We start from the raw sequence: 22,557 nt of genomic DNA, 5'->3' as shown, positions 1-22,557 counted from the left end.
ATTAGCTCTCCAGCTCTTTGTTTGCTTCTCTATCGTTGCTAGGAAAGCTCTTTTCTATTGAGCTGTACATCTCCAACCCCTCTATATGTAATTTGTTTTTATTTTTACATTTATGTAGTGTGTGTGTCTGCCTTCCTGTCTGTGTGGGTGATGCCATGTGTGGAGATCAATGGACAATTTTGAGGAGTAAATGTTCTTTCTACCACATGTGTTCTGAAGATGGAGCTCTGATCATCAGACTTGATGGCAAGTGTTTTTCCCACTGAGCCATCTCAGCCCTGTATGAAACTCTGGTGTTGAAGCAGTAGTGATCATCATGACTATTTTTGTCTATGTGAGGGAAATCCTAGAAAAACACTTCCTTTGTTCTGTTTCTCAAAGTTAAAATATGGTTTCATTTCACAGAAAATGAAGGAATGTCATGAGTCTTTAAGGCCTTGGTAATTGCAATTATGTGTTTTATATTAAATCTGAGCTATAGAATTATAATCATGTATGTGATGTATATATCTTCTCATTGACTTATTGACAGGTGTAAAACTGGTATATTTTCAATTTAAGATATATTCTGCAAGGCTTTCTTTGTTCTTTTTGGTAGTCACTGTAAAGGATTTTAGATTTTCATTTTGTTTATTGTTGGGTGTGTGTATAATGTGTTTACATTGTGTGTACATGCCATGGTTTGGGTGTGGCAGTCAGAACAGCTTTATGGAGGCAGTTCTTTCCTCCCACCTGATATGGGCTGTGGGTGTTAAACTCAGGCTAAACTCAGGCTATCGGGTTTGTACAGCAAATGCTTTGCTGGCTGAGCCATCTCACCCCCCCCCTAAAATAATGGTAATTGTTTCTATTTCTTCTCTTCCTCCTCCTGCTCCTTTTGGGGAGGAGCAAAAAGAGTTGGGAATATATTTTAGGGATGTAGGTGTATTTAGTCAGGTCCATAACTTAGCCAATAATTCTCAACTTTTCCCTCACTCATATCCAAGAAATAAAAAACACTAAAATAGAGTGACTTGTTACTTGTTGCTGTGAGATGCTTGACAGGGTTCTTAGAGAAACAGAATAATTATACTTGGCAAATGTATAGACAGACTTATCTTAGTATATGGTTAACCTTCATCTGTATCATTTCCTCTTTCTTTCTTTTCTTTTTTTTTTTTTTTGAGATAGTTTCTCTGTGTAGCTCTGGCTGTCCTGAAACTCACTGGGTAGACCAGGCTAGCCTCAGACTCAGAGATCTGCCTGCCTTTGCCTCCCAAGTGCTGGAATTTAAGACTGTGTAGCCTTTAATTTAAATTTTTAAGTATGTTCTCTAAAATGTTTTTATATTGTCTAGTAGGTTCTAAACTTCTGCATTCCAGTTTTTTGCCTTTAACTCATTTAGTTTTCTTTTCTAGCATTGTCATTTTCCATTATGTAGATTGTGTGATGTTTGATGATTGTGTGCAGTTAATAAGTCAGTTAAACCACTCTAAATTTCTTGATATTAAGTACCTGAATGGGGAAACATGTTTTCAATTGTTTGGATTTATTTGAGATAGGGTGACACTCTGTAGTTCAGCCATGGCAATTCTTCTGCATCAGCCTCCCAAGTCCTGGGGTTGCAGGGTGCTGAAGGTGTGCACTAACTACCATGCCTAGCGGCTATGCTCTGCTGCTTTTCTCTCTGACTTTAACATTGAATTAATGAGCATATTTTTCTGTTGTATAAACTTTGTAGTATTTGATACCTTTTTTCCTTTGAGTTGGTTCCATAAGACAATAAACTCAATGGAATTACTTATCAGAGGCTATAAATATTTGTGGAGTTGCCAAGGCAAGAGTTAAGCAGGCTCACACTGGCATTTTAGTGTGAATGTGCTAGCTTTGTCATCATTTTGCTAACTTTGTGGTTATAATTATTAAACTTACTTGGGAGTTATTAGTGAAAAGAAGTTGTGTTGTTTAGTAGTTTCAAAATCATATAGTTGACCATATAATTTTATAGTTACTGAACAATGACCTATATACTTGGACAAGTAGTGTATTTCATGTCTTCTGCCCCTTCCCGGTTTGTTTCTCTTAAAATTTCCTGAAACTTACAAGAGCCTAATAACATCAGTGCCTAAATTTTGTGCACTTTGCACATTGAATTTATTGGTTTTAATTTATGAGCTGCTTCCTGAATTACAGACTTCAAGGAATTTTCTTCCATACATTTTTTTCTGGCACAATGAGTGTAGTTTTAGAGTAGTTTTTAGGACCCAGATTGTCATGAATCTACCACTTGTGAGCCATGATAATGCTTGGGCAAATTATTTGTTTTCTGTAAGAAGAACACTTATCCTTGTGAGCATTTGAACGGTGTTAGCCAGTGCTCACAGCTGTGTCAGGGACTTTCCGAGTACTCAGTGCATGTTAAGGCGATTACTGTCAAAGTTCATCCAGAAGTTCTCCTCTCCTATAGTCCCTCCAGGTGTAGTGGTCACTATATCCAATCATGCTTATGCTATGACCTTCAGAGAGAGTACAATACAACATTCATATATTTGGTAGCTTTGGCAACAAATTTGGATTTTCCCTAAGAGTTTATAATTTGTAATAGAAATTACTACCTTAGAATTATAAACCTATTTCAAGAATTTCACTTTGTTCCATATGTACCCTTTTCTCTAAATCAGACTTTCCTTTTCATGTAGTAGTATAGCACATACATATTTTGAAATTATAAAAATTGATGCCATAGTTTTTATTAATCCTACCATCAGCATTCTAGTAAGACCTTTCATATCATCTTCTGATGAAATTAAAATACCACAGTTTCCCAGGGGGTGATGGTGTGCACTTTTAATGCCAGCACTTAGGAGGCAGATACACGTGGATCTCTTGAGTTCTAAGCCAGCTTAGTCTACATAGTGAGTTCCAGGACAGCCAGAGCTACACAGAGAAACCGTGTCTTGGAAAACCAAAAACAAGCAAAGACACATTTCTAATATTTGTTCTTTTGAAGTTTTTAACCAAAAATTCAGCTATAACATAGTTATAACATCAGTTCTCAGTTACCATGTTGTAAGTTGCTGATGTCTTTTTTTCATTTGTCAGGTATGTTTTAAATGGTAAATATGGATATTGGGCAGGGGATTTTCCTTTCAGTTTCTTGAATTTCAGTGTACTTGGAGGAGAGAAAGAAGTGAATTTATTGCTATTGTAATAGGGATTATATGTAACCTGTAATTTTCCTTTTTGTAATGAAAAGTTGTTATTAGTGAGTTCTTACTGTAGTAATGTTTTAGTGTGTGTGTGTGTGTGTGTGTGTGTGTGTGTGGTGTACCTGCACATCCATAAAGGTGTGTGCATATCTGTATGGTTGTGCATTCACATGTGTGGAGGCCTGCCAAAATTTTGAGTGTTTGCCTGGATTAGTCTCTACTTTTTTTTTTTAAGTATTTATTTCTTTGGGGTTTTTCTTGGTGGGGGGGAGGTGAGACAGGGTTTCTCTGTGTGTTCTTGGCTGTCCTGGAACTTACTTTTTAGACTAGACTGGCCTCGCTCACAGAGATCAGCCTGCCTCTGCCTCCTGAATGCTGGGATTAAAGGCGCGCATCATCACCACCCGGCTAAAGTTTTTGTTGTTGTTGTTGTTGTTGTTGTTGTTATTATGTGTATGTGCTTGATATGTGTTTGTGGGCTTGCATGCCATGCCATGGGTGTAGAGATCTGAGGACAATTCTATGGAATCTGTTCTCTTTGTCCACCTTTGCATGGGTTCCAACATTCAAACTCAGGTTGTCCCTTTACTCATTTAGTTATCCACATTCAGTTCTGAAGTGAAGTCTCTCACTGAACCTGGAGCTCATGCATTCAGCAAGCCTAGCTGGCAATGAGCTCTAGAGATCTACCTGACTTCTCTCCCGCAGCAGCACCACCATGGTTACAAACTCACATCTCTCCTTGGCCTAGCTTGTGTGTGGGTACTGGAGATCTTCATGCTTATGTGTTGATTACTATGCTGACAGCCATTTCTCTAGCTCCTGAATAATTCTAATTTCTTTTTCTTTTCTCTTTGGTGTGTTTATATGTGTGTGCACATGTGTGTGCATAGGTGCATATTGGTATTTTCCTCACTTTTTCTTTACCTTATTTTTTGGCACAAGGTATCTCTCTGAACTTGGAATTCACTCTTTTCAATAGGATAATTGTCTAGTGAGAACCCAGGATCCACCTGTCTCTACCTCTCGTACTAGGGTCATAGATGAGTGTGCTACTCCTCGCTTTTTACATGAGTGTTGGGGATTTGAACTCAGGTCTGTATGCTTGTACAGCAAATACTTTACCCACTGAGCTATCTTCCCAGCTCCCAAATCATAATTTTTGAAGTGTGAATTTCTAGTTCTCATACATAAAGGCCTAGGTTTGATCTTCATAAACCAGACATTGTAGCACAGGTGTGTAATCTTAGTAGTGGGAAAGTAGAGGCAGGAAGAGCTAATGTTTAAGGTTATTCTTGGCTACATAGCAAGTTCCAGGCCAGCCTAGGTCATATGAGATTTTACCTCCAAAAACAAAAAAGAGCCTAGAACTTACTAGAGAGATCTTTCCCTTCCTCCCAAGCGCTGAGATTAAAGGGTTATACCACCATGCCTGGCCCCCAAACATTTTATATTAAAAACTAAAATTTTATCGAGGGGAAGGCAGTAAGTATATTTTATTCACGTGTTGTGAGCAAAATTAATATTGTAAACATATCATATAATTTACTTCATTACCAAGTCTAAAACCATGTTATTAGTGAAACTTCATCTACTACTTTTTGTATTTGTTGCTTTTAGTGTATGAGTTCTAGGAAATATCAGCTTGCCTATTTAACCCAGGCATCAGTCTGGGAATAACTTAAAATAAAATTTAACTTTGAAAGTAAACTAATTTGCCAGGTGGGTGGTGTATGCCTTTAACACCAGCATTCAGGAGGCAGAGGCAAGTAGTTCCTTGAGTTCAAAGTCAGCTTGGTCTACAGAGCAAGTTCCAGGATTGCCAGGACTGTACAGAGAAACTGTCCCGAAAAACAAAAGCAAACAAAGCTAAAAGTAATTTATTTGTTTTAGGTTTTGTTGTTGTTTGTTTGTTTGTTTGCTTATTTTGAGATCTGTACCTCTGACTAGCCTGGAATTCACTATTTGGGCCAGTTTGGTTTTGCCTTCCCAGAGATCTTCCTTTCTCTGCCTCCTGATGGTCAGAACTAAAGACATTGTGTCTGATATTACTTTTTTTTTAAATTAAAGACTATTTTTGTGATTTTTGCACTTATTTTTCTATTTACTTACCCATTCACTGCATAATTTATGAATTTCATCAACTTTGAGATCCAAGTTATATTATTCTATTGGTAATATGCCTGAAAAACATCTGTTGTATGTTGTGAGTAGAGAAAAAATTTAAAACTACTGCTTCCCTCATTGAAGGATGATATCAAATCCACAGACTGAAAATCAGTTTAACTCTCACAGAAGATTTTGGCATTAAATGTGTAGTGTTGAGTTTCTAGCCATAAAAATAAAGTATGATTTAATATTAAGTATTATGTAGTATTAAGTGATTAGTATTAGTATGAAGTATGATTTAGTATTAGTATTAGGAAAATATGCATTTAAAGTCAAAGTCAAATGCATCATAATTTACATAAACTTAACACTGTTTGAGATTATGCCTTAGTCTGTATTTTGCACATTATTTCCTTAATTCTTTTTGGTATTCATCAAGTACATGTGAAGGTTTGTAGTGAAATCATAGTATATAAAGGAACTCAGAGAGATTTTAACATTGAATAGGTAATAAACTGTTTTTAGGTTATGGCTTTAGGTTTTCAGAATCATGGATTTAGGTTTGTTGTGAACATATTGCTATTACCAGGGTAGTTCTAAGATCATCTTGGATTTTGTGGTTGGTACTTGTGAGGCTACAAGGAATTGTGCCACAGAAAACTCCCTGTCTATATATAGGGTTCTACTGCCCTTGAATGACCTTGTGACAGAGCACAAATGCATCCCTCCTGGCACCCTAACATTTTTGCTCACTATAAAGGTTTTCCATTACTGACTTATAAATTACCATATGTTTAGCACCTAAAGACAGTACAAAATTATTTTTGTAGGTCAGGAAATCTAGATTGACTCATCTGGGCCTTCTGGGATCCCCCCACTTTAAATCATAAAAACATGAAAAGTCTGTTTAATAATAAAGTTCTCTGTGATGTTTCAATATATGTATAGATTATGTCACATTTTAAAACAGGTTAAAAATCTCTTCCCAGTCATCTTTCATTTCTACATGGTGAAACATTCAAAATCTAGCTTTTATAGAGCAATAGTACATAATCATTATCTGTAAGAGCATCTTGCTTCTATCCATGTGTGACCTGGAACCCAGTGATCAGCTTTTCCTCACCTTCCTACTTTTTTGCAGATGGGTTATCACCATTGCATTTACACCCCTCCCTACCCTGTGTGCGTGTGCATGTGTGTGCGTGCGCGTGCATATGTGTGTGCGCGCTTGAGCTCTCCTGCATTTGCTCTGGTGGGGGGGTGTTAGGTTTTGTAAATGTATATTTTGTTGTTTGTACATTGTTAAGTACTTATTTCACTTAACATAAACTTAGGAATCTCTGGTTCTATCCATGTTGTTACAAGTGACCAGATATCATTGTGTGCTTGGGGTCCTAAAGCCAGAACCAATGTATTGACAATGTTATGTGCAGTTTGGAGTCTCTGGGGGAAGAATCCATTGCAAGATTAATCAAGTTGTTGGCTTTGTAGTTGTAGAATGGCTCTCCCTTTTCCCTTGCTTCCCACCTGCCCAGGGCTGCTCTTTGATGGCTCGGTGAGGATGAAATGCTTTCCCATGGCCATCTCTGGGAGTGATGGATCCAAGTCCTCTATTTCTAGCCCATCTAACTTCCTTTTCTGGCTAAATCTCTTACTCAAGATGGAAAAAAGTCTCTAGGTTGAGCACACCTGAATAGATAACAGGATATTCTGGGTTTTGGTATCTGTAATCTCTTGAGTACCTTTGGAGTTCCCTTTTCCTTTAATATAACCACTCACACATTCCAGGAATTGGAGCATAGACTTTTTTAACATATATTTTTTTTATTGTTAAAGCTTGTCTGCTTTATTTTATTTTATTTTTTTAATTTTATGTGTGTTTTACCTGCATGCATGTCTGTGTGAGGGTATTGAAACCCCCTGGAGCTGGAGTTACAGACAGTTGTGAGCTGCCATATGGGTATTGGGAATTGAACCTGGGTCTTCTTGAAGAGTAGCCAGTACTTTTAACTGCTGAGCCATCTCTCCAGCCCCATGGAGCATGGACATTTTGGGGGACCATTCTATTACAAATTGGCTCCTTAAAATATTTTTCTAAATGTAATTAAAATCACTGAAAAATATAATTTCTGCATGATATGGTTGACACTCTTAAGAAGTATCTGATAACATACTTAGTACTGTAACTGGTTTTGAAATCAAGCTAAGTTTAGTAGTTGAATTTTTCATTTTTCCTTTTCACTAAACTCTTGTTTCCTTTTCATTCTTTCAACATAATTTAATTTTTATCCAGTATATACTAGTGTTTAGGAATATTTTATTGATTATTTTTTCATATTTATTTCTTTTTGTCTTCATTCTCATGGAACTCCGTCTCAGGACAGTGTATTTTTTAGATTCTGTTTCAACAGAGGAAGCGTAGTCACTAAATGAAAATTGTTTTTGTTGTCAACTACAGAGCATATGGAGAATTCAGAACATTATTGAACACAGGACTAGATACAATTGATAAGACCATGCTTAGCAGAAATACAGTATAGGAAAAGAAGATTTATACATTTATTAATAGAGGCTTAGGGCAGTCTTTTTAAAAATTAACCATATTTTAAACTACAAAGCCAGGGCAGTATGTCCAAATAAGATTTGGCATAAGTGAGGAGTATAGAGAACTCAGGGAAAGGGATAAGACTTAGAAACCAAGTATCCTTTGGGAAACTTTTATGTGACATCAATAATACAGAGTCCTTAAGGTTGTGACTTTGTAAGTTTGCCCCAATCTTGCTTACACACAATCTTACTATGTACCACCTAGGACTTCTCTGGGATATATTAGACTCTTGAGTTTGTGACTAAGAAAAGATTGGTTCCTCTTTAGGCTGTGTTCTGGTAGTGTTTGACTCTCCATAGAGTATTTCCTGTTGGTAGTCCTGGTACCTTTGTGTGGAGACACTTACCTCTACCCCCAGGTTAATTATGTTCAAATGTACAGAAAGTGGGTAGGATGATACTAGTGAAGGAGAGATTCCTTACATCTGTGCCTTCCAAGCTTTTAAAAGTGTTTACCAAAGTCTAGATGATTATGAGTAAGTCAAGCTGTGCAAGACAGGTGTGGCTGGTTAGTTTAACCTTGCTTGAAGGGGGTAATATCCTTGATATGTTTCAGAATGTTAGTTCCAGATCTTTTGTGAACAATGCTGAAATAAGAACATAAGCATCTGTGTGCAGCTAGGCCTGCCTTAAAAACTATGCTTGTAAAATGAACATTTCTCTGAAAAAAAAAATAGTTTGCAGGAATGAATCTCTGCCTGATATATTTGAGCATTTTTTCATCACACAGAGCAATAGGTAAGGCTAGTCTGCAGGTGAAGGAAGAAGGGACAGTCATGAGTACCAGAATGACATTGTAAGAGCAAAGAAAAGAATGAATTGTACTTTCAGAGAGTAAACTCATACAAACCATCCACAAAACTGTCCTTTGAATTGCTGTCCCATTTATAGCCTTATTTTGCATTTATGTTGCTAAATATCTCCTTTGAGTCCTTTCTCCATAAGGAACAGTTTGTATTTAAAACAGAATTATTTTTTGCAAGCTTTGAAATGAGACACTTGCTGGTTTCCGACTTTCCACTTTAAGATATTAAACATATTAAGGGACATTCACTAATCCTAAAGGAAACTGTTGCTCTTTTTTCTAATCTTACATGAAAAGAGATTTCCCAAATTCTTACATGACTTGATAATGGGGGCTCATTCCCAAAGTAATGGTACACACCCTATGGTGACCATCTTTCTGAAGCATTTGAGATTTTGGAAGAAACTTGAATTTTATATACTAAGATAAATAGTAGGCAAATTTCCAATATAAAATGTATGTTAAACAGGGTAACAAGTATATCCTCCTGCTTCTCTCCTTTTCTCTAGAGATACTAGATGGCAACTTGGGAAGTACTGCTTGCTTAGCGAGAGCTGAGGGATTCCTGTCAACAAAATAAAGCTCATGGCCTGCCAACTACAAAGGTAAGGGAACTTGAGTATCTCCTGCTCTCGTGTGTGTGTGTGTGTGTGTGTGTGTGTGTGTGTGTGTGTGTGTGTGTGTGTACATGCATATATGCACATGTTGAGGCCAGAGGTCAATGTCAAGAATCTTCCTATATGTTTCCAACCTAGTTTTTGAGACAAGGTCTTTCACTGAACCTGGGACTCACTAATTCAGCTAGAATGACTGGCCAGTAAGCAGTAGCTCTAGGGTTTCTCCTATCTCCACCTTTCCAGTGCTAGCCTTTTTTTTTTTTTTTTTTTTTTCTGTTTTTCTTCTTTCCTTTTTTCTGGGAGATCTCTTCAGGTTTGTACAGAAAACACTTCACAGACTTTGTCATCTCTGCTCTAAAGTAAAACTTTGAATTAAAATGGTGGTCTCTAAATATTAATGACAATTACAGCTGTTTCTGTTCAGTCCTCTGACATTAGTATCGTATATTGATAATGTTCAGTGTAGGGGCTAGGGGAGGAAATCTGGAGGGTTAGTAAATTTAGAAATGGCCTTTTGGAGATGGGATGTGTATTAGCATGTGAAAACACACTGAAGACTTAATTTCTTTCATTTCCCTTAATCCAAAAGTTCTTAAACTTAGATTTTTGGCAAAGAATCAAAAAATAAAAGTTCTAATTCACCTAAAGAATTTTAATTGTGGTAACAGAAGTTAATCTACAAAGTGTTTTGTGGGTTACAGAATCATTTGAGGCAAAAGGTTTACCTATTTTGTAGCCATGTAAACTTATTTGCTTGTGGAAATTTATTGCCATGAATGTTGCCAGCCAAACCAGAAACATCAAGTTGAAGTTACATAGTTTGTCCCTCATGCCTTTTTGAACTTGTACATGCCAGCCACAAGGATGTTAGAGGAATGAAGTATGGTGATATTTATGTGCAAATTATTTACTGTTTATGTAGTTCCTAAAAATGGAAGGACAATAACAGTTTATTAAAGGCAATCTAGTTTGCAGAATTTCTCCAGAGATGGTGAACTAATGATAAAAAAATTGTCTGATATGTACTCATGCATAAATTGATATATATGTGTCTTATTGAGTCTTGGGGCTCAAATCAGAGAAATAGCATAAATAGACAGTTTCTCTTAATTTTGACCTCTCCCCTCCCTCCCCAAATTAAGGAGAAACTGAAAACTACATTTATTTTAAAAGTAAACCAGCCAGGTGATGATGGTGCACTCCTTTAATCCCAGCACTCAGGAGACGAGGCAGGAGGATCTCTTTAAGTTCAAGGCCAGCCCTGGTCTAAATAGTGAGTTTCAGGACTACACAGAGAAACTGTCTGGAAAAACAAAACAAAAAATCATTTTAAATATAGTATGAAGAAGAAGGAGATAACACTGATAATTGTTTTTACGCACTTACTTGGCATTTTGAGTTACTTGATGTGGAAATTAATGATCTGACTATAAGTATTCTCCATTAGATTTATTTCCCTGAGGAAGAGGGGCTGTGTCTAAATCATTGTACTCTGGAGTCTAGCATAGTTAACACTTGTACCTATGAAACAGTCTTCATTGACTGCATACTGAAGCAAATAAGATCTGAATTTCAGGATGGGGGGGGAGTAAACGAGGGAGATCAGTGATTGGTATCAACTGAAAAGGTATGAATGTGTGAGCCTTCCTGGTGTTATAGGATGAGGAAGGGAGCTAATTAAAACCCTGCATAACTAGGGGCAGACTAAAGAAAGCATAGGCTGGGGTGGAAGGCAGGCATCAGGCTGTAGGGATCCAGAAACAAGTATTCTAAGAGGATTCTCCCTCGTAACTGGTCCTTTCTTCTCATTTTGGCTAGCACTGCTTGAGTTTAGGTTATCATTCATTCTTGAATTTAGCAGTATCTTGGTCTTTTTTTTTTTTTTTAGATGTAGTGTTACTTTCTCTTAGCCATTGTTTACATTTTTATTAGTGATTTTGATAAATTTAAAAAAATCAATTTCGGGCTAAAGATATGACTTAGTGGTTCAGAGCACTTGCTATTCTTCCAAAGGTTGAGAGTTCAGTCCCTAGCACCTATATCAGCTGGCTCACAACTACTTGTAACTCTAGCTTTAAGAGGACCCACTGTCTCTGACCTCTGAGGACACCTGCCCGTCCATGCCACACCCAATATGTGAATTTATTAAAAATAATAAAAACTACTTTGTAAAAAATTTAAGCAAGGTATTGTGGTACACTCCTGTAATGCTGGCACTTGGGAAGCAGGAGGATCAGGCATTTCAGGACAGCTACATGGGACCCTGTCTCAAAGAAAAAGGAAAAAAAAAAAAGTGAATCAGACATTGTGTTTTTTTTCTAATCTCAGTACTCAGGAGGCACAGGCAAGCAGATCTCTGAACTTCAAGGCCAGCCTGTTTTATGTAGTAAATTCCAGACCAGCCATTGTTTCAAAAAGCAACTCTGTGTGTGACAATTTTTTACAGCAAGGTTGAATAAACTTCTTTCCTTCCTTCCTTCCTTCCTTCCTTCCTTCCTTCCTTCCTTCCTTCCTTCCTTCCTTCCTCCCTCCCTCCCTCCCTCCCTCCCTCCCTCTCTCTCTCTCTCCCCCGCCCCCTTTCTATGTAGGACAGCTCTGGCTATCCTGAAACTCAATCTGGAGACCAGACTGGCCTCAAACTCACAGAGATCTACCTGTTTCTGCCTCCCGAGTGCTGGGATTAAAGGTGTGCACCACCACCTTTCAACTGTAAACTTTCTTTAAAGGTGCACTTATGGTGTTTTTGAGGACCACATGTGATCTCTGTTGCATATTCTTTGACTATTTCTTCTCCTTTCCCTGCCATTTAAAATTGTTATTACCGTGTGTGTGTGTGGTGTGTGTGTGCACATGGGCACACATGTTCATAAGCGTGAACACACATATGCCACAACTTGCATTTGAAGGTCAGATTACTACCTCAGTTGTTGGCCCTTGTTTTGGATCACCGTGTTACCGGTGGATACCATCTTGCTGGGCTTTACAGTGTTCCATGGATTCAAACTTAAATCTTCTTGTTTACAGGTGCTTTGCCCACTCAGGCATCTGTTTTATTGTGACTTAATATGTTATCTTCTCTGTGTGATATCATAGCTAACTAGCTTGTCTTTTTCTTTGAGAAGGCTCAACTCAGGCCTTTGGTAGTCTTCCCATGCCCCCTCCAGAGTTTGCTAGGTACTTCAGGAACCGAAACACCATCAGATAAATTGAGTTTAAAATAAATTTAAAAAACCTACCAAATCAGGAACACATGGTCAGAAATCCATGTAATAAGTAAAAGCCTATGGCTACAAGTGTAACTTAGTTGTAGAGCACATGCCTAGCAAGTACAGGTCCCTGGGTTTAATTCTTATCAATTCATGTGTGTGCACATACACACACATACCATAATCATCTATAGTCAAGAGAGAGAGAATTTTGGACTCAAATTTTACAGCCATTGAAAATGATATCTAAGATACTCACTGTAGTACCTGCCTATAATTCCAGGATGTGAAAGGCAGAAATGTGAAAATTGTTCAAAGTTTGAGGCCAGCATGGTCTGCAGACCGAGTTTCAGGCCAGCCAGAGGTACATAATGAGGTACCGTCTTGAAAATAAACGACCATTTAATATTAGTGGTGTTACTATTGAGTACTATGGTAGAATTTAGATAAATGTGCTTTAAAGCTATAAAACTTTATATGATTTTTTAAATTATAGATGTCCACATTTACAAGATTGACATATGTGGTGCTATGGGCTATTAACAGCAGTTGTCTCTGAATGGTCATACTCTAGGTGACACCTGACCTCCTACTCCCCACTCCTTTTTTGTATTTAAATGTTTTACTAAGTTCAACAGGTACAATTTTGTATTTTCAGAAGGAACACATGATCTTCAGAATGTCAATTAAGACATGAAGTATTTGTTTTACTATTTTTGAATGATATAATATTGGCATATGCAGGATACCTAATTTCTCAATTTTTTTATTCTTTAAGGAGTTATTTAGGTTTTCACAATCTGGTAAGATACTTTAATTTTAGCTTACATTTGTGGGTAAATTTAGCTATAATCATCAATTTACTTTATGCTCACAAATGAGTACACTTCAACAATTTATTGATAAGATTGGTTAATATACCATAGCTCTCAATCTGCAGTACGATTATGAGACCTTACTCAAATCCATACCACAATTTTTGAATGGTTTTGTTTTGATATTGTTTTGAAAACAAGTCTTACACTGTTGTCCTGATTGATCTAGAACTCACTGTGTGGCCCAAGCTGACATCAAAGTCAAGATATTCTTCCTGCATAAACCACAATAGCCAGTTCTAAACCAATTTATATATCAGTCAAATGGGAATAAAGTGATGCTTCATGTTTTTACATATAGACTAACTTAAAAAGTTTATCAGTGGAAAAATTAATGAATGATTAATATGGAGTTACTACCCAGGGTGTATAAAATTTCTTAATTTGAAGTTACTTTGGTATATATTTTCAGTAGTTATAAATTTATGTAAAGTCTCTTAAGTTATTACTGATCTGGAGTATTAGAGCCTCTGTAACAAAAAGGAGGGATCAGAAGCCTGGCGTAAACCACTTTATCATCAAGCCATCTCTACTACATCTTGCTTTTGTTTTAAGAAAAAAAAAATCAGTGACTTCCATTTGAGTGCTTATGGTAAACAAGTCATTGAGCTTGTTTTTTATTTTGCTCTCAAAAGTATATTTGAGTAATTGAGTTAAAGCTTGTCTCTGAGAACTGTGTATTCATTCTCTGATGTAGGATCTGTAGGATTGATGTCTTCCTCCCTCATATAACAACACTTGAGTAACACTTAAGGTCCTTAAACTTATTTCAGTTCTCTGTTACTTGGTGTGGTTAATCTCTAACCTATACCACCAGTACCAAGCATTTGTGTCCTCACCAGTACTGAAACACTAGAATGCAGCTATTTACAATTTCTTAGGAGTGAGATTAGAGTATTTTAGATTCTTCATATTTTTTTTAACTTCAAGTCATGTACTTCACAAGCCATTTATAAGTGCCCTTGGCAGCTTCTGTTATATAAAGACATCTTCAAACTTCTGTGAAAACATGCTGAGCCCAAATTTAAAAGTTTGAGATTTAGTTAGATTATCAGAGAGATAACACCTAGAATCTCTTAGAGGAATTGTTAGGATTTCTATCAGTAGATGCTCGAAGTGTTAGTATTGATAGCTATCTCCACTGGGTATTACATAATAATGATAAGAGCGTGGTTATATTTGTGTCAGTTGGCTAGGAAAGTGGCTGTGTAGGCAAGGAACTTGTTTTGGAGGAAAATTAACACTTGGAGGTACCAAAGGTCGGCTTCTTAAGAAGCATCTTTAGAACTATCAATTTGTCTATATATAGTTAAAATTTAAATGTTTCATGCATTTAACTGAGTGATGTGTTGCCTTAGGTAGCTAACATGCAGATAACTGCCTTGCCCTGCCTGAGCTGACAGTTTGTTAGTAGTGACAGAAGCATGATGAGATTTTCTTTGGGTTATCCTAGTGTGCTCCCCTTCATAGGCAGCATTGTACAGTTGGAGGTGACTAGATAGAGAAATGATCTATTGTACCTGGGGTAAGGAAGATAGTTTCTTCTCCCCATCTCCTAAATTATAGTAGTTTTGTCCCAAGACTTGCCTCTATAGCCAGTTGTGCATTTCTGCATGGGAATTACCTACTTTTTCTCAGCAAGACATTGAACATAAGTAAACAAAATTATGAAAAATATAGTTTTCCCATTACGCCACTAATTCATTTGGGGTGAGAATACTGTTTATTGTCTTTAACACATGATGGAGAGAAACATAAGAGGAAGAGTTGGGATGTGGGAGATGACTCAGTCAGTAAAATACCTCCAGTACAAGCAAGAGCACACTTCTCTAAGCCCCCCACCTCCCTGAGGGGGAGGGGCACAATACTCGACACACACAGAGAGGGGTGGTTCCCTAAAGCTCGTGACCAGCCAGTCTAGCCCAGAGAATGAGTTCCAAGCTCAGTTCCAAATTCAGCAACAGAACCTGTTTTAAAAGAGGTGAGCTGGCCGGGCAGTGGTAGTGCACGCCTTTAATCCCAGCACTCAGGAGGCAGAGACAGTTGGGTCTTTGTGAGTTTGAAGCCAGCCTGATCTACAAAGCCAGTTCCAGGACAAGCTCCAAAAGCTACAGAGAAACCCTGTCTGGAACCCCACCCCCCAAAAAAAGATAGAATAAAGTGAAAGACATGCAAAGTGTACCTTTGTTGGCATTCATGTATATCTGCATGCACGTGTTACATACACATAAACAAGTACACACCACATAGTACATATACTGTATATAGAAGCACACCAAATAAAGTTGGCAGATTTCTTTTTAAGTGGGCCATTTACCTTGTTAGTACGTTGTAAAGTTATGGAGAAACTATATTGATCATTCATATTCAGGAGCAAATGGATTTTGATGACTTTCTAAGTAAAAATTTTAAAGGTGCGTGCGTGCGTGCGTGCGTGCGTGCGTGCGTGCGTGTGTGCGTGTGTGTGTGTGTGTGTGTGTGTGTTGTTTTGTGACTAGGTATCCCTGTGTAACCCAGGCTGCTATGATCCCCTGCTTCATCCTTTCTTAAGTGGGGATTTTAGGCATGTACCACCAAGCTGCGCTTAGGCTTAGTTTTTCCTATTAGACTTCAAATGTAAGAAAAAAATTCTGGTTTATGTAGCTGTAGTTTTTTCTTATCCTCCAGGTCCTGCCACCCTTGAGCCCCAAAAAAGCACACAGAGACTTATTAACTGTTGGCCGATGGCTAGGGATTCTTATTGGTGAGCTCTGTCTTAATTATTTACCCATTTCTATTATTCTATGTATTTCCATGTGGTCTTGGCTTACTGGAGAATGTCCAGACCTGTTTCTCCTTTGGCGGCTACATGGCGTCTTCTTCACGACACCTCCCTGCCTACCTCTCCCAGAGTTCGTCTCTTAGTCCTGCCTATCTTCCTGCCTCTATTGGCCAAACAGTGCTTTATTCATCAATCAATAAGAGAAATATATATACAGAAGGACATCCCCCATCGGTTTTAATGGCTGCTGTCCAATCATGCCCTAAGGGCTAAATTAAATTCTTCTTCCTTTCTTAAACCTTTCATTGGCTTGATGAATTAATACCTCTAATTAATGCAATGTAAATTTTCATATTTCTGTAATTATTATTATAAATGTTCTTGGGTTTTTTTGATGAAATAGTGTTGAGAGTGATCAAGTGCTTTCATTTTCAAAATCAGTGCATTTCAAGATGTGCTTCAGTGAAATTTGTAACAATGTAAAACCATTTTGTTTTTCAGTATCTTTGCCATGAAACAGAGGACATGATAAGCTGTTTAACTTAATGAAATTCAAGTTACATGTGAATTCTGCCAGGTAAGTACATGATACAATAGTTAATATTTTGAGCCATGTTTTGTATTATAATTAAAAACTTATTTTTAATAAGTTGTACCTACTAGATACATATTTCAATGCTTTTTCTCTAAATCTGAAACTTGTTATTAGTATGTTTTTTAGTTGGTACTCGTTTTTGAATTATCAAGTAAAGATCATTAAAATAACTGGTGTAGTGGCACAGGTCTCTAATCTCATTACAAGACAGAACCCACCCCAAGATCAAGGCCTGTGCTACATAGCAATACCTTGTCTAAAAAAAGCAAACCAATGAAAAAGATTGTACAAATACATGTTTTATGGTTTTAATATCTTCGAAAATGAGTTCTTGTGATATGTTAGGAAAGTGTTCAAATATCAAATAACAGTTGCAAAAATGACATATCTCAGGCTTTCTTGGTTCAGTTTACCAGGTATTAGGGTCATGAGATCACATCAGTGCCCTGCTTTTAAAAAGAAAGCTCTAAGTTATTAAAAGGGTTAATTTGAATCTTTAAGTGGAAATTCCAAAGTAGGAAAGTAATCGTGACCCAGAAATGTGTTTTTTATTTCCTTTTGTTTTTATTTTTTCAAGACAGGATTTCTTTGTAGCTTTGGAGCCTGTCCTGGAACTCGCTCTGTAGACCAAGCTGGCCTATAACTCCCAGAGATCTACCTGTCTCTGCCTTCCAAATACTGGGATTAAAGGAGTGTGCTACCACCACCTGGGCAGAAATGAGTTTTTATAGTTGTATTTGAATCAGGATCAAAATCATTGACTAGTATGTCTGTTAGATCTTCATTCCCTCAGCTTTTCCTCTTTCCCTGTGAATTTTACATGTTGAAAAGACTGGGTGGTATTTTAATAAATGTTTCCATTTATTGGCTTGAGCTGATTGCTTGCTATTGCTAATGTTAGGTATGTTTCATATGTTCTGTGTTGTTTTTTTTAACTAGATTCAGCTCTAATTCCATCTAATTCTCCATCCTCTGCAATTATTTTATTTCAGTTCTGCTGTTCAGTTGATGTGTGTTGTATAAAGATCCCATCACCTTTCTCCCAATATTGTGCTTGTGTGGTTGTGTTGTTGCTTTGAGACAGGTTTCACTGTGTAGTTCTGGTTGGCTTTCTTTGAATTCTGTCTCTACTTAGTGGGTTTTTTAAGGAAATGTTTCTTTGATGGTATGTAACCATGTCAGATTCAGAAGGTTTTTCTGGAAAACACATGTTTGGATGAAGGTACTTGTATTATTTTTCTCTTATTTCTTAGATGAACTGATTTGGTTTTGCTTGATACTGAAGTGTAAATTATAAACTTGGACCAAAATACACTTGTGGAGTTTTGTTTTGTTTTGTCAAACTTTTTCTTGCTCAACATTACCTTTTATGTTCTTTTAAAAATTTAGGGCTAGAAAGATGGCTTAGCAGTTAGTAGTACTTGCTGTTACACATTGACTTTGAATTTGTATCCATATATCAAAATCCACTCCAAGGCAAATATCTGAGATTAATAATTGTTTTTTCCTATATACCCCAAAATTATAACAAACATCCATAACCCACAAAATAACCAAAAGCCTCCCACACCATTTATTGGGAATGTGGGTGAAGGCATCTTTAGGGGTTCTAGAGAGAAAATTTAAGATAATGACCAAGTCCTGGAAAGACCAATTACAACCTTTGTTGATAGATATCACCTGTCAAGTTCAGATGTTCTCCCTTGATCAGATCAGATCAACCAGGAACACATCCACAGCCTGTTTCCTATGGAAACAAAAGTAAAACCACTTCTCCAAAGCATTTTTCTTTTCATTTAACAAACACAATTTTTGACTTTTTAAAAAATTAAGGCAAAGTATCTAGGCTATTTTATTTCCACAGTCCCCTTTTCTAGTCTCTTAAGCAACTGTCCTTTGCTTTTCAGCAATCAAAAAGTTCAAAATGAACACACTAGCATACAGAATTCAAACTCCCTATATATTTCCCATCTTTACGTGGCTTTTTTCTTTTATTCTGTCTCTTTAAAGACTTTACTACTTTTAATCTATTTCTTTCTATGACTGTCTATACCCATTTTCTTTTCTTTCTTAAGCCTATGCACATTGTAAAACACACTGGAGCCTGTTTAGAGGTTTTTCCGTCTGGATCTCTTTTACTGCATATCTAGTCTTTTTTGAGGGCAGGAGCAAACTTTAGACTGTTAAGCTGCACCTGGGTCCTCTGTGTGCAGCTGTATCAGTTGGCTCCGCCCACTCTCGGGTCAGGTCATGAAAGCCACAGCCTTGTGGGAAGTTCGTGACCGACAGCAGCATTAAACCTTTCCAGCTATAAAAGCCAGTTCCTGCGTTGCCACAAGCAGTTTACATTTTTTGGCTGTTGTTTGTTTGTTTGTTTCAGTTTTTCGAGACAGGGAGCAGTTTTTAACTTAGCTTGCCATTTCTAGTTCGTTCCTAGTTCTATTTAGTGCTGCTGACTGAACAGCTCTTACAGGCGCCTTGTCTTTTTGCCTTGCTATTGGCCCTTCAGCTCTTTATTGAACCATCATGTGTTTTAGATGAGCAAAGAATCACAGCTTCACCAAGTTAAATACAAAATAAATAAAAGTCACACCCTTAAAATAATATTCTACCACATACTATAACTTGAACTGAGATTGTGATAACTCCAGCACTTTTATTATTCAGGATTCATAGAGCTATTCTGGGTCTTTTGTGTTCCCATAGGATTTGAAGATTTTTCAACTTCTGTGAAGAATTTTGTTGGAGTTTTTATGGGGATTGAACTGAATCTGTAGATTGTTTTTGGTAGGATGGCCATTATCACAATATTAACCCTACTGATCTATGACCTGGGAGATCTTTCCGTCATCTAGTATCTTCAGTTTCTTTAAGTTTTATTATACAGGTCCTTCACTTGCTTGGTTGGAGTTATCCCAAGATATTTTACTCTATTTTTTTGAGGCTATTCAAGGTATCATTTCCCTGATTTCTTTCTTAGTCCATCATTTGTGAAAGAAAGCTACTGATTCTTGTTTTATTTTTGTACCCTATTACTTTGCTGAAAGTATTTATCAGCTGTAAGTTTTCCTGGTGAGAGTTTTTAGAGTCTTTTATATATATAAAATTATATAATCTGCAAATAAAGACAATTTGACTTCTTTTCCTATTTTTATTTCCCTTAGTCTCTCAATGCTCTAGCTAAGACTTAAGTACTGTAATGAGTAGGTATGGAAAGAGTGGACATCCTTGGCTTGTTCCTGATTTTAGCATATATGCTTTCTGTTTTAATCTGTTTAGGTTGATATTGGCTATGGGCTTGCTTTAAATTCCTTTATTATGTTGAGGTATATCCCTTGTATACGTAGTCTCTCCAGGACTTTTATGAAGTGATGTTAGAGTTTGTCAAAGGCCTTTCTGCATTTAATGATATGATTATGTAGTTTTTGTCTTTCAGTCTGTTTATATAATGCATTGTATTAATATGTTGAAACATCCCTGCATCTCTGGAATGGAGCCAACTTGATCATGGTGGATAGTCTTTTGATGTGTTGGTTTGCAAGGTTTTTGGGTTTTTGTTTTCGGATTTTCAGTTTTGGATTGTTTGTTTTTGATTTTTGGAGACAGGGTTTCTCTGTGTAGCCTTGGAACCTGTCCTGATACTCTCTCTGTAGACCAGGCTGGCCTCAAACTCAAAGAGATCCACCTGTCTCTGCTTCCCTAATGCAGAGATTAAAGGTGTGTCCCACCACTGCCCACCATGGCTTACAAGTATTTTATTGAGAGTTTTTGTATCTATATTCCTAAGGGATACAGGTGTGTAGTTTTTTTTGTGTGGAATCTTTGTGTGGTTTTGGTATTAATGTAATAGTAGCCTTACAAAAAATAGTGTTTGTTTTGTGGAATAATTTGAAGAATGTTAGCATTAATTCCTTGAAGATCTGGTAAAATTCTATGCTGAATCCATCTGGCCCTGGGCTTTTTTTTATTTTGGTTTTTTGCTTGTTTTGGTTATTAGACTTGAATTATTGTTTCTGTTTCACTAGGGATAATGGATTTGTTTAAATTATGTATTTATTCTTGGGTTTAACTTTGGCAGGTCTCATACATCAAGAAATGCATCTATTTCTTTTAGGTTTTCCAGATTGGTAAACTGCAGATTTTTTTTTTTTTTTTTTTTTTTTTTTGGTTTTTATGAGACAGGGTTTCTCTGTATTGTTTTGGAGGCTGTCAGTCCAGCCCAGCCTGGAACTCAAAGATCTGCCTGCCTCTGCCTCCCGAATGCTGGGATTAAAGGTGTGGGCCGCCACCGCCCGGCAAACTGCAGATTTTTAAGTATGTACTTTGGATTCCCTGAAATTCCTTGGTGTCTGTTGTGATGTCCCCTTTTGATTTCTAATTTCATTAATTTATATATTCCCTCTGTCTTTTAGTTAATTTAACTAAAGATGGACTTGTGCTCTATGCAAATGTTATACCATTTTATGTTAAGAACTTGAGCATCTTCAGTTTTTCTGACTGTGAGAGGTCCTTGAAAAGACCCTCATATTGTGCTATCTTAGCTCCTCTGCTGGTAGAAGAGATCTTTAGAGGTCAAATGTAGTTTTCTAATGTTTTTCCCTTTGAGAGTTTTCCACAGTACTTTGCACACATGAAAAAATAACATTAGAAAGGAATTTAAGAGTCTGTTTATAATTACTTGATGTTTTAGGAGGACATTCAGACAAGACATATTTAGTCAACAGATAAAAATACTTGGCAAGAATTTCAGTATGAGATAGAGATCTTGTTACATGACTTCTACAACTTTACAGTCTGACCCTTGGAAGGCTTTATTCTTTTTTTTTTTTTTTTGGTTTTTCGAGACAGAGTTTCTCTGTGGCTTTGGAGGCTGTCCTGGGACTCACTTTGTAGACCAGGCTGGCCTCGAACTCACAGAGATCCACCTGCCTCTGCCTCCCAAGTGCTGGGATTAAAGGCGTGCGCCACCAACGCCCGGCAGCTTTATTCTTTTTAATGCCTTTTACACTGTTGAGCAGAAAAGAGCCTGATGGCAATGTTCTAATCCCTTTCTATAGCACAGATTTTGCATGTGATGTAGGAAAGGGAGAAGACTGTAGACTTGTTCTGTGGCCAGTGAAGCTAAGTCTCTGAAGATTTAACGATCCTCCAAGACTCATGTGGGGAGCCAGGGCGACCTCTGGTGCTTGAGATCAAGTAGTGCAAGCCAAGTACCTCTCATTTTTATTATTAAAGCAAACAAAACATGATGTGGTGATTATACTTCGTTTAAGCAAAAACAAGTACATTGAGAAAGTACACTTGGTGTTACAACCTATCTTTGGTCATGTGAAGGAGCCAAGAATATTCCCAGACCTTTGCCTTTTCCACAGAAATAATGTGGACATGCTAGGCCATTCCTTTCACTTCCATGCTTTCATGTCCATTTATAGTTTAATGTCAGAGAAGTGTGTTATTTTACAAAAAAAACTTAGCAAGTTTGGTGGAAATTAGTTCTTGAGATTTATATTTGGAATTATTCTTTATTGAAAAACATCCCATAAAACACTTTGCTTTCTGTGCTTTGTTACAGATAGTACAAGGACCTGTGGAATATGAGTGATGACAAACCTTTTCTATGCACTGCCCCTGGGTGTGGCCAGGTAATATATCCATTACTTACAATAATCTTGTATGTTTCTTTTCATTAAATCATTGCTGAAATATATTGTCATTATGGTTTTACTACAGTGACTTTTATAAGATTAGAATTAGGATAAAAGCAAAACAGAAAAACATTTACAAATTCTTTCAT

At 37.0% G+C, this 22,557-nt stretch overlaps 1 protein-coding gene across 3 annotated transcripts in view; it reads left to right on the top strand.

Annotated features, from left to right (window-relative positions):
* Nucleotides 1-22,557, top strand: part of Atf2 (activating transcription factor 2) — a 76,484-nt gene that overhangs the window by 3,249 nt on the left and 50,678 nt on the right. For all 3 annotated transcript variants that reach the window (XR_005877205.1, XM_040745607.1, XM_040745606.1), the window contains exons 2-4: nucleotides 9,219-9,314; nucleotides 16,670-16,745; nucleotides 22,336-22,405. Coding sequence is in view for 2 of the 3 variants with exons in the window: in XM_040745607.1 (XP_040601541.1) it covers nucleotides 22,358-22,405 (48 nt within the window). In the remaining variant the exon portion in view is untranslated. The remainder of the gene's footprint in view (nucleotides 1-9,218; nucleotides 9,315-16,669; nucleotides 16,746-22,335; nucleotides 22,406-22,557) is intronic.

The sequence above is a fragment of the Mesocricetus auratus genome, unplaced genomic scaffold (genome assembly GCF_017639785.1).
Source record: "Mesocricetus auratus isolate SY011 unplaced genomic scaffold, BCM_Maur_2.0 Super-Scaffold_100004, whole genome shotgun sequence".
Lineage (NCBI taxonomy): Eukaryota > Metazoa > Chordata > Mammalia > Rodentia > Cricetidae > Mesocricetus > Mesocricetus auratus.
This window is presented reverse-complemented; position numbering and strand designations above follow the sequence as displayed.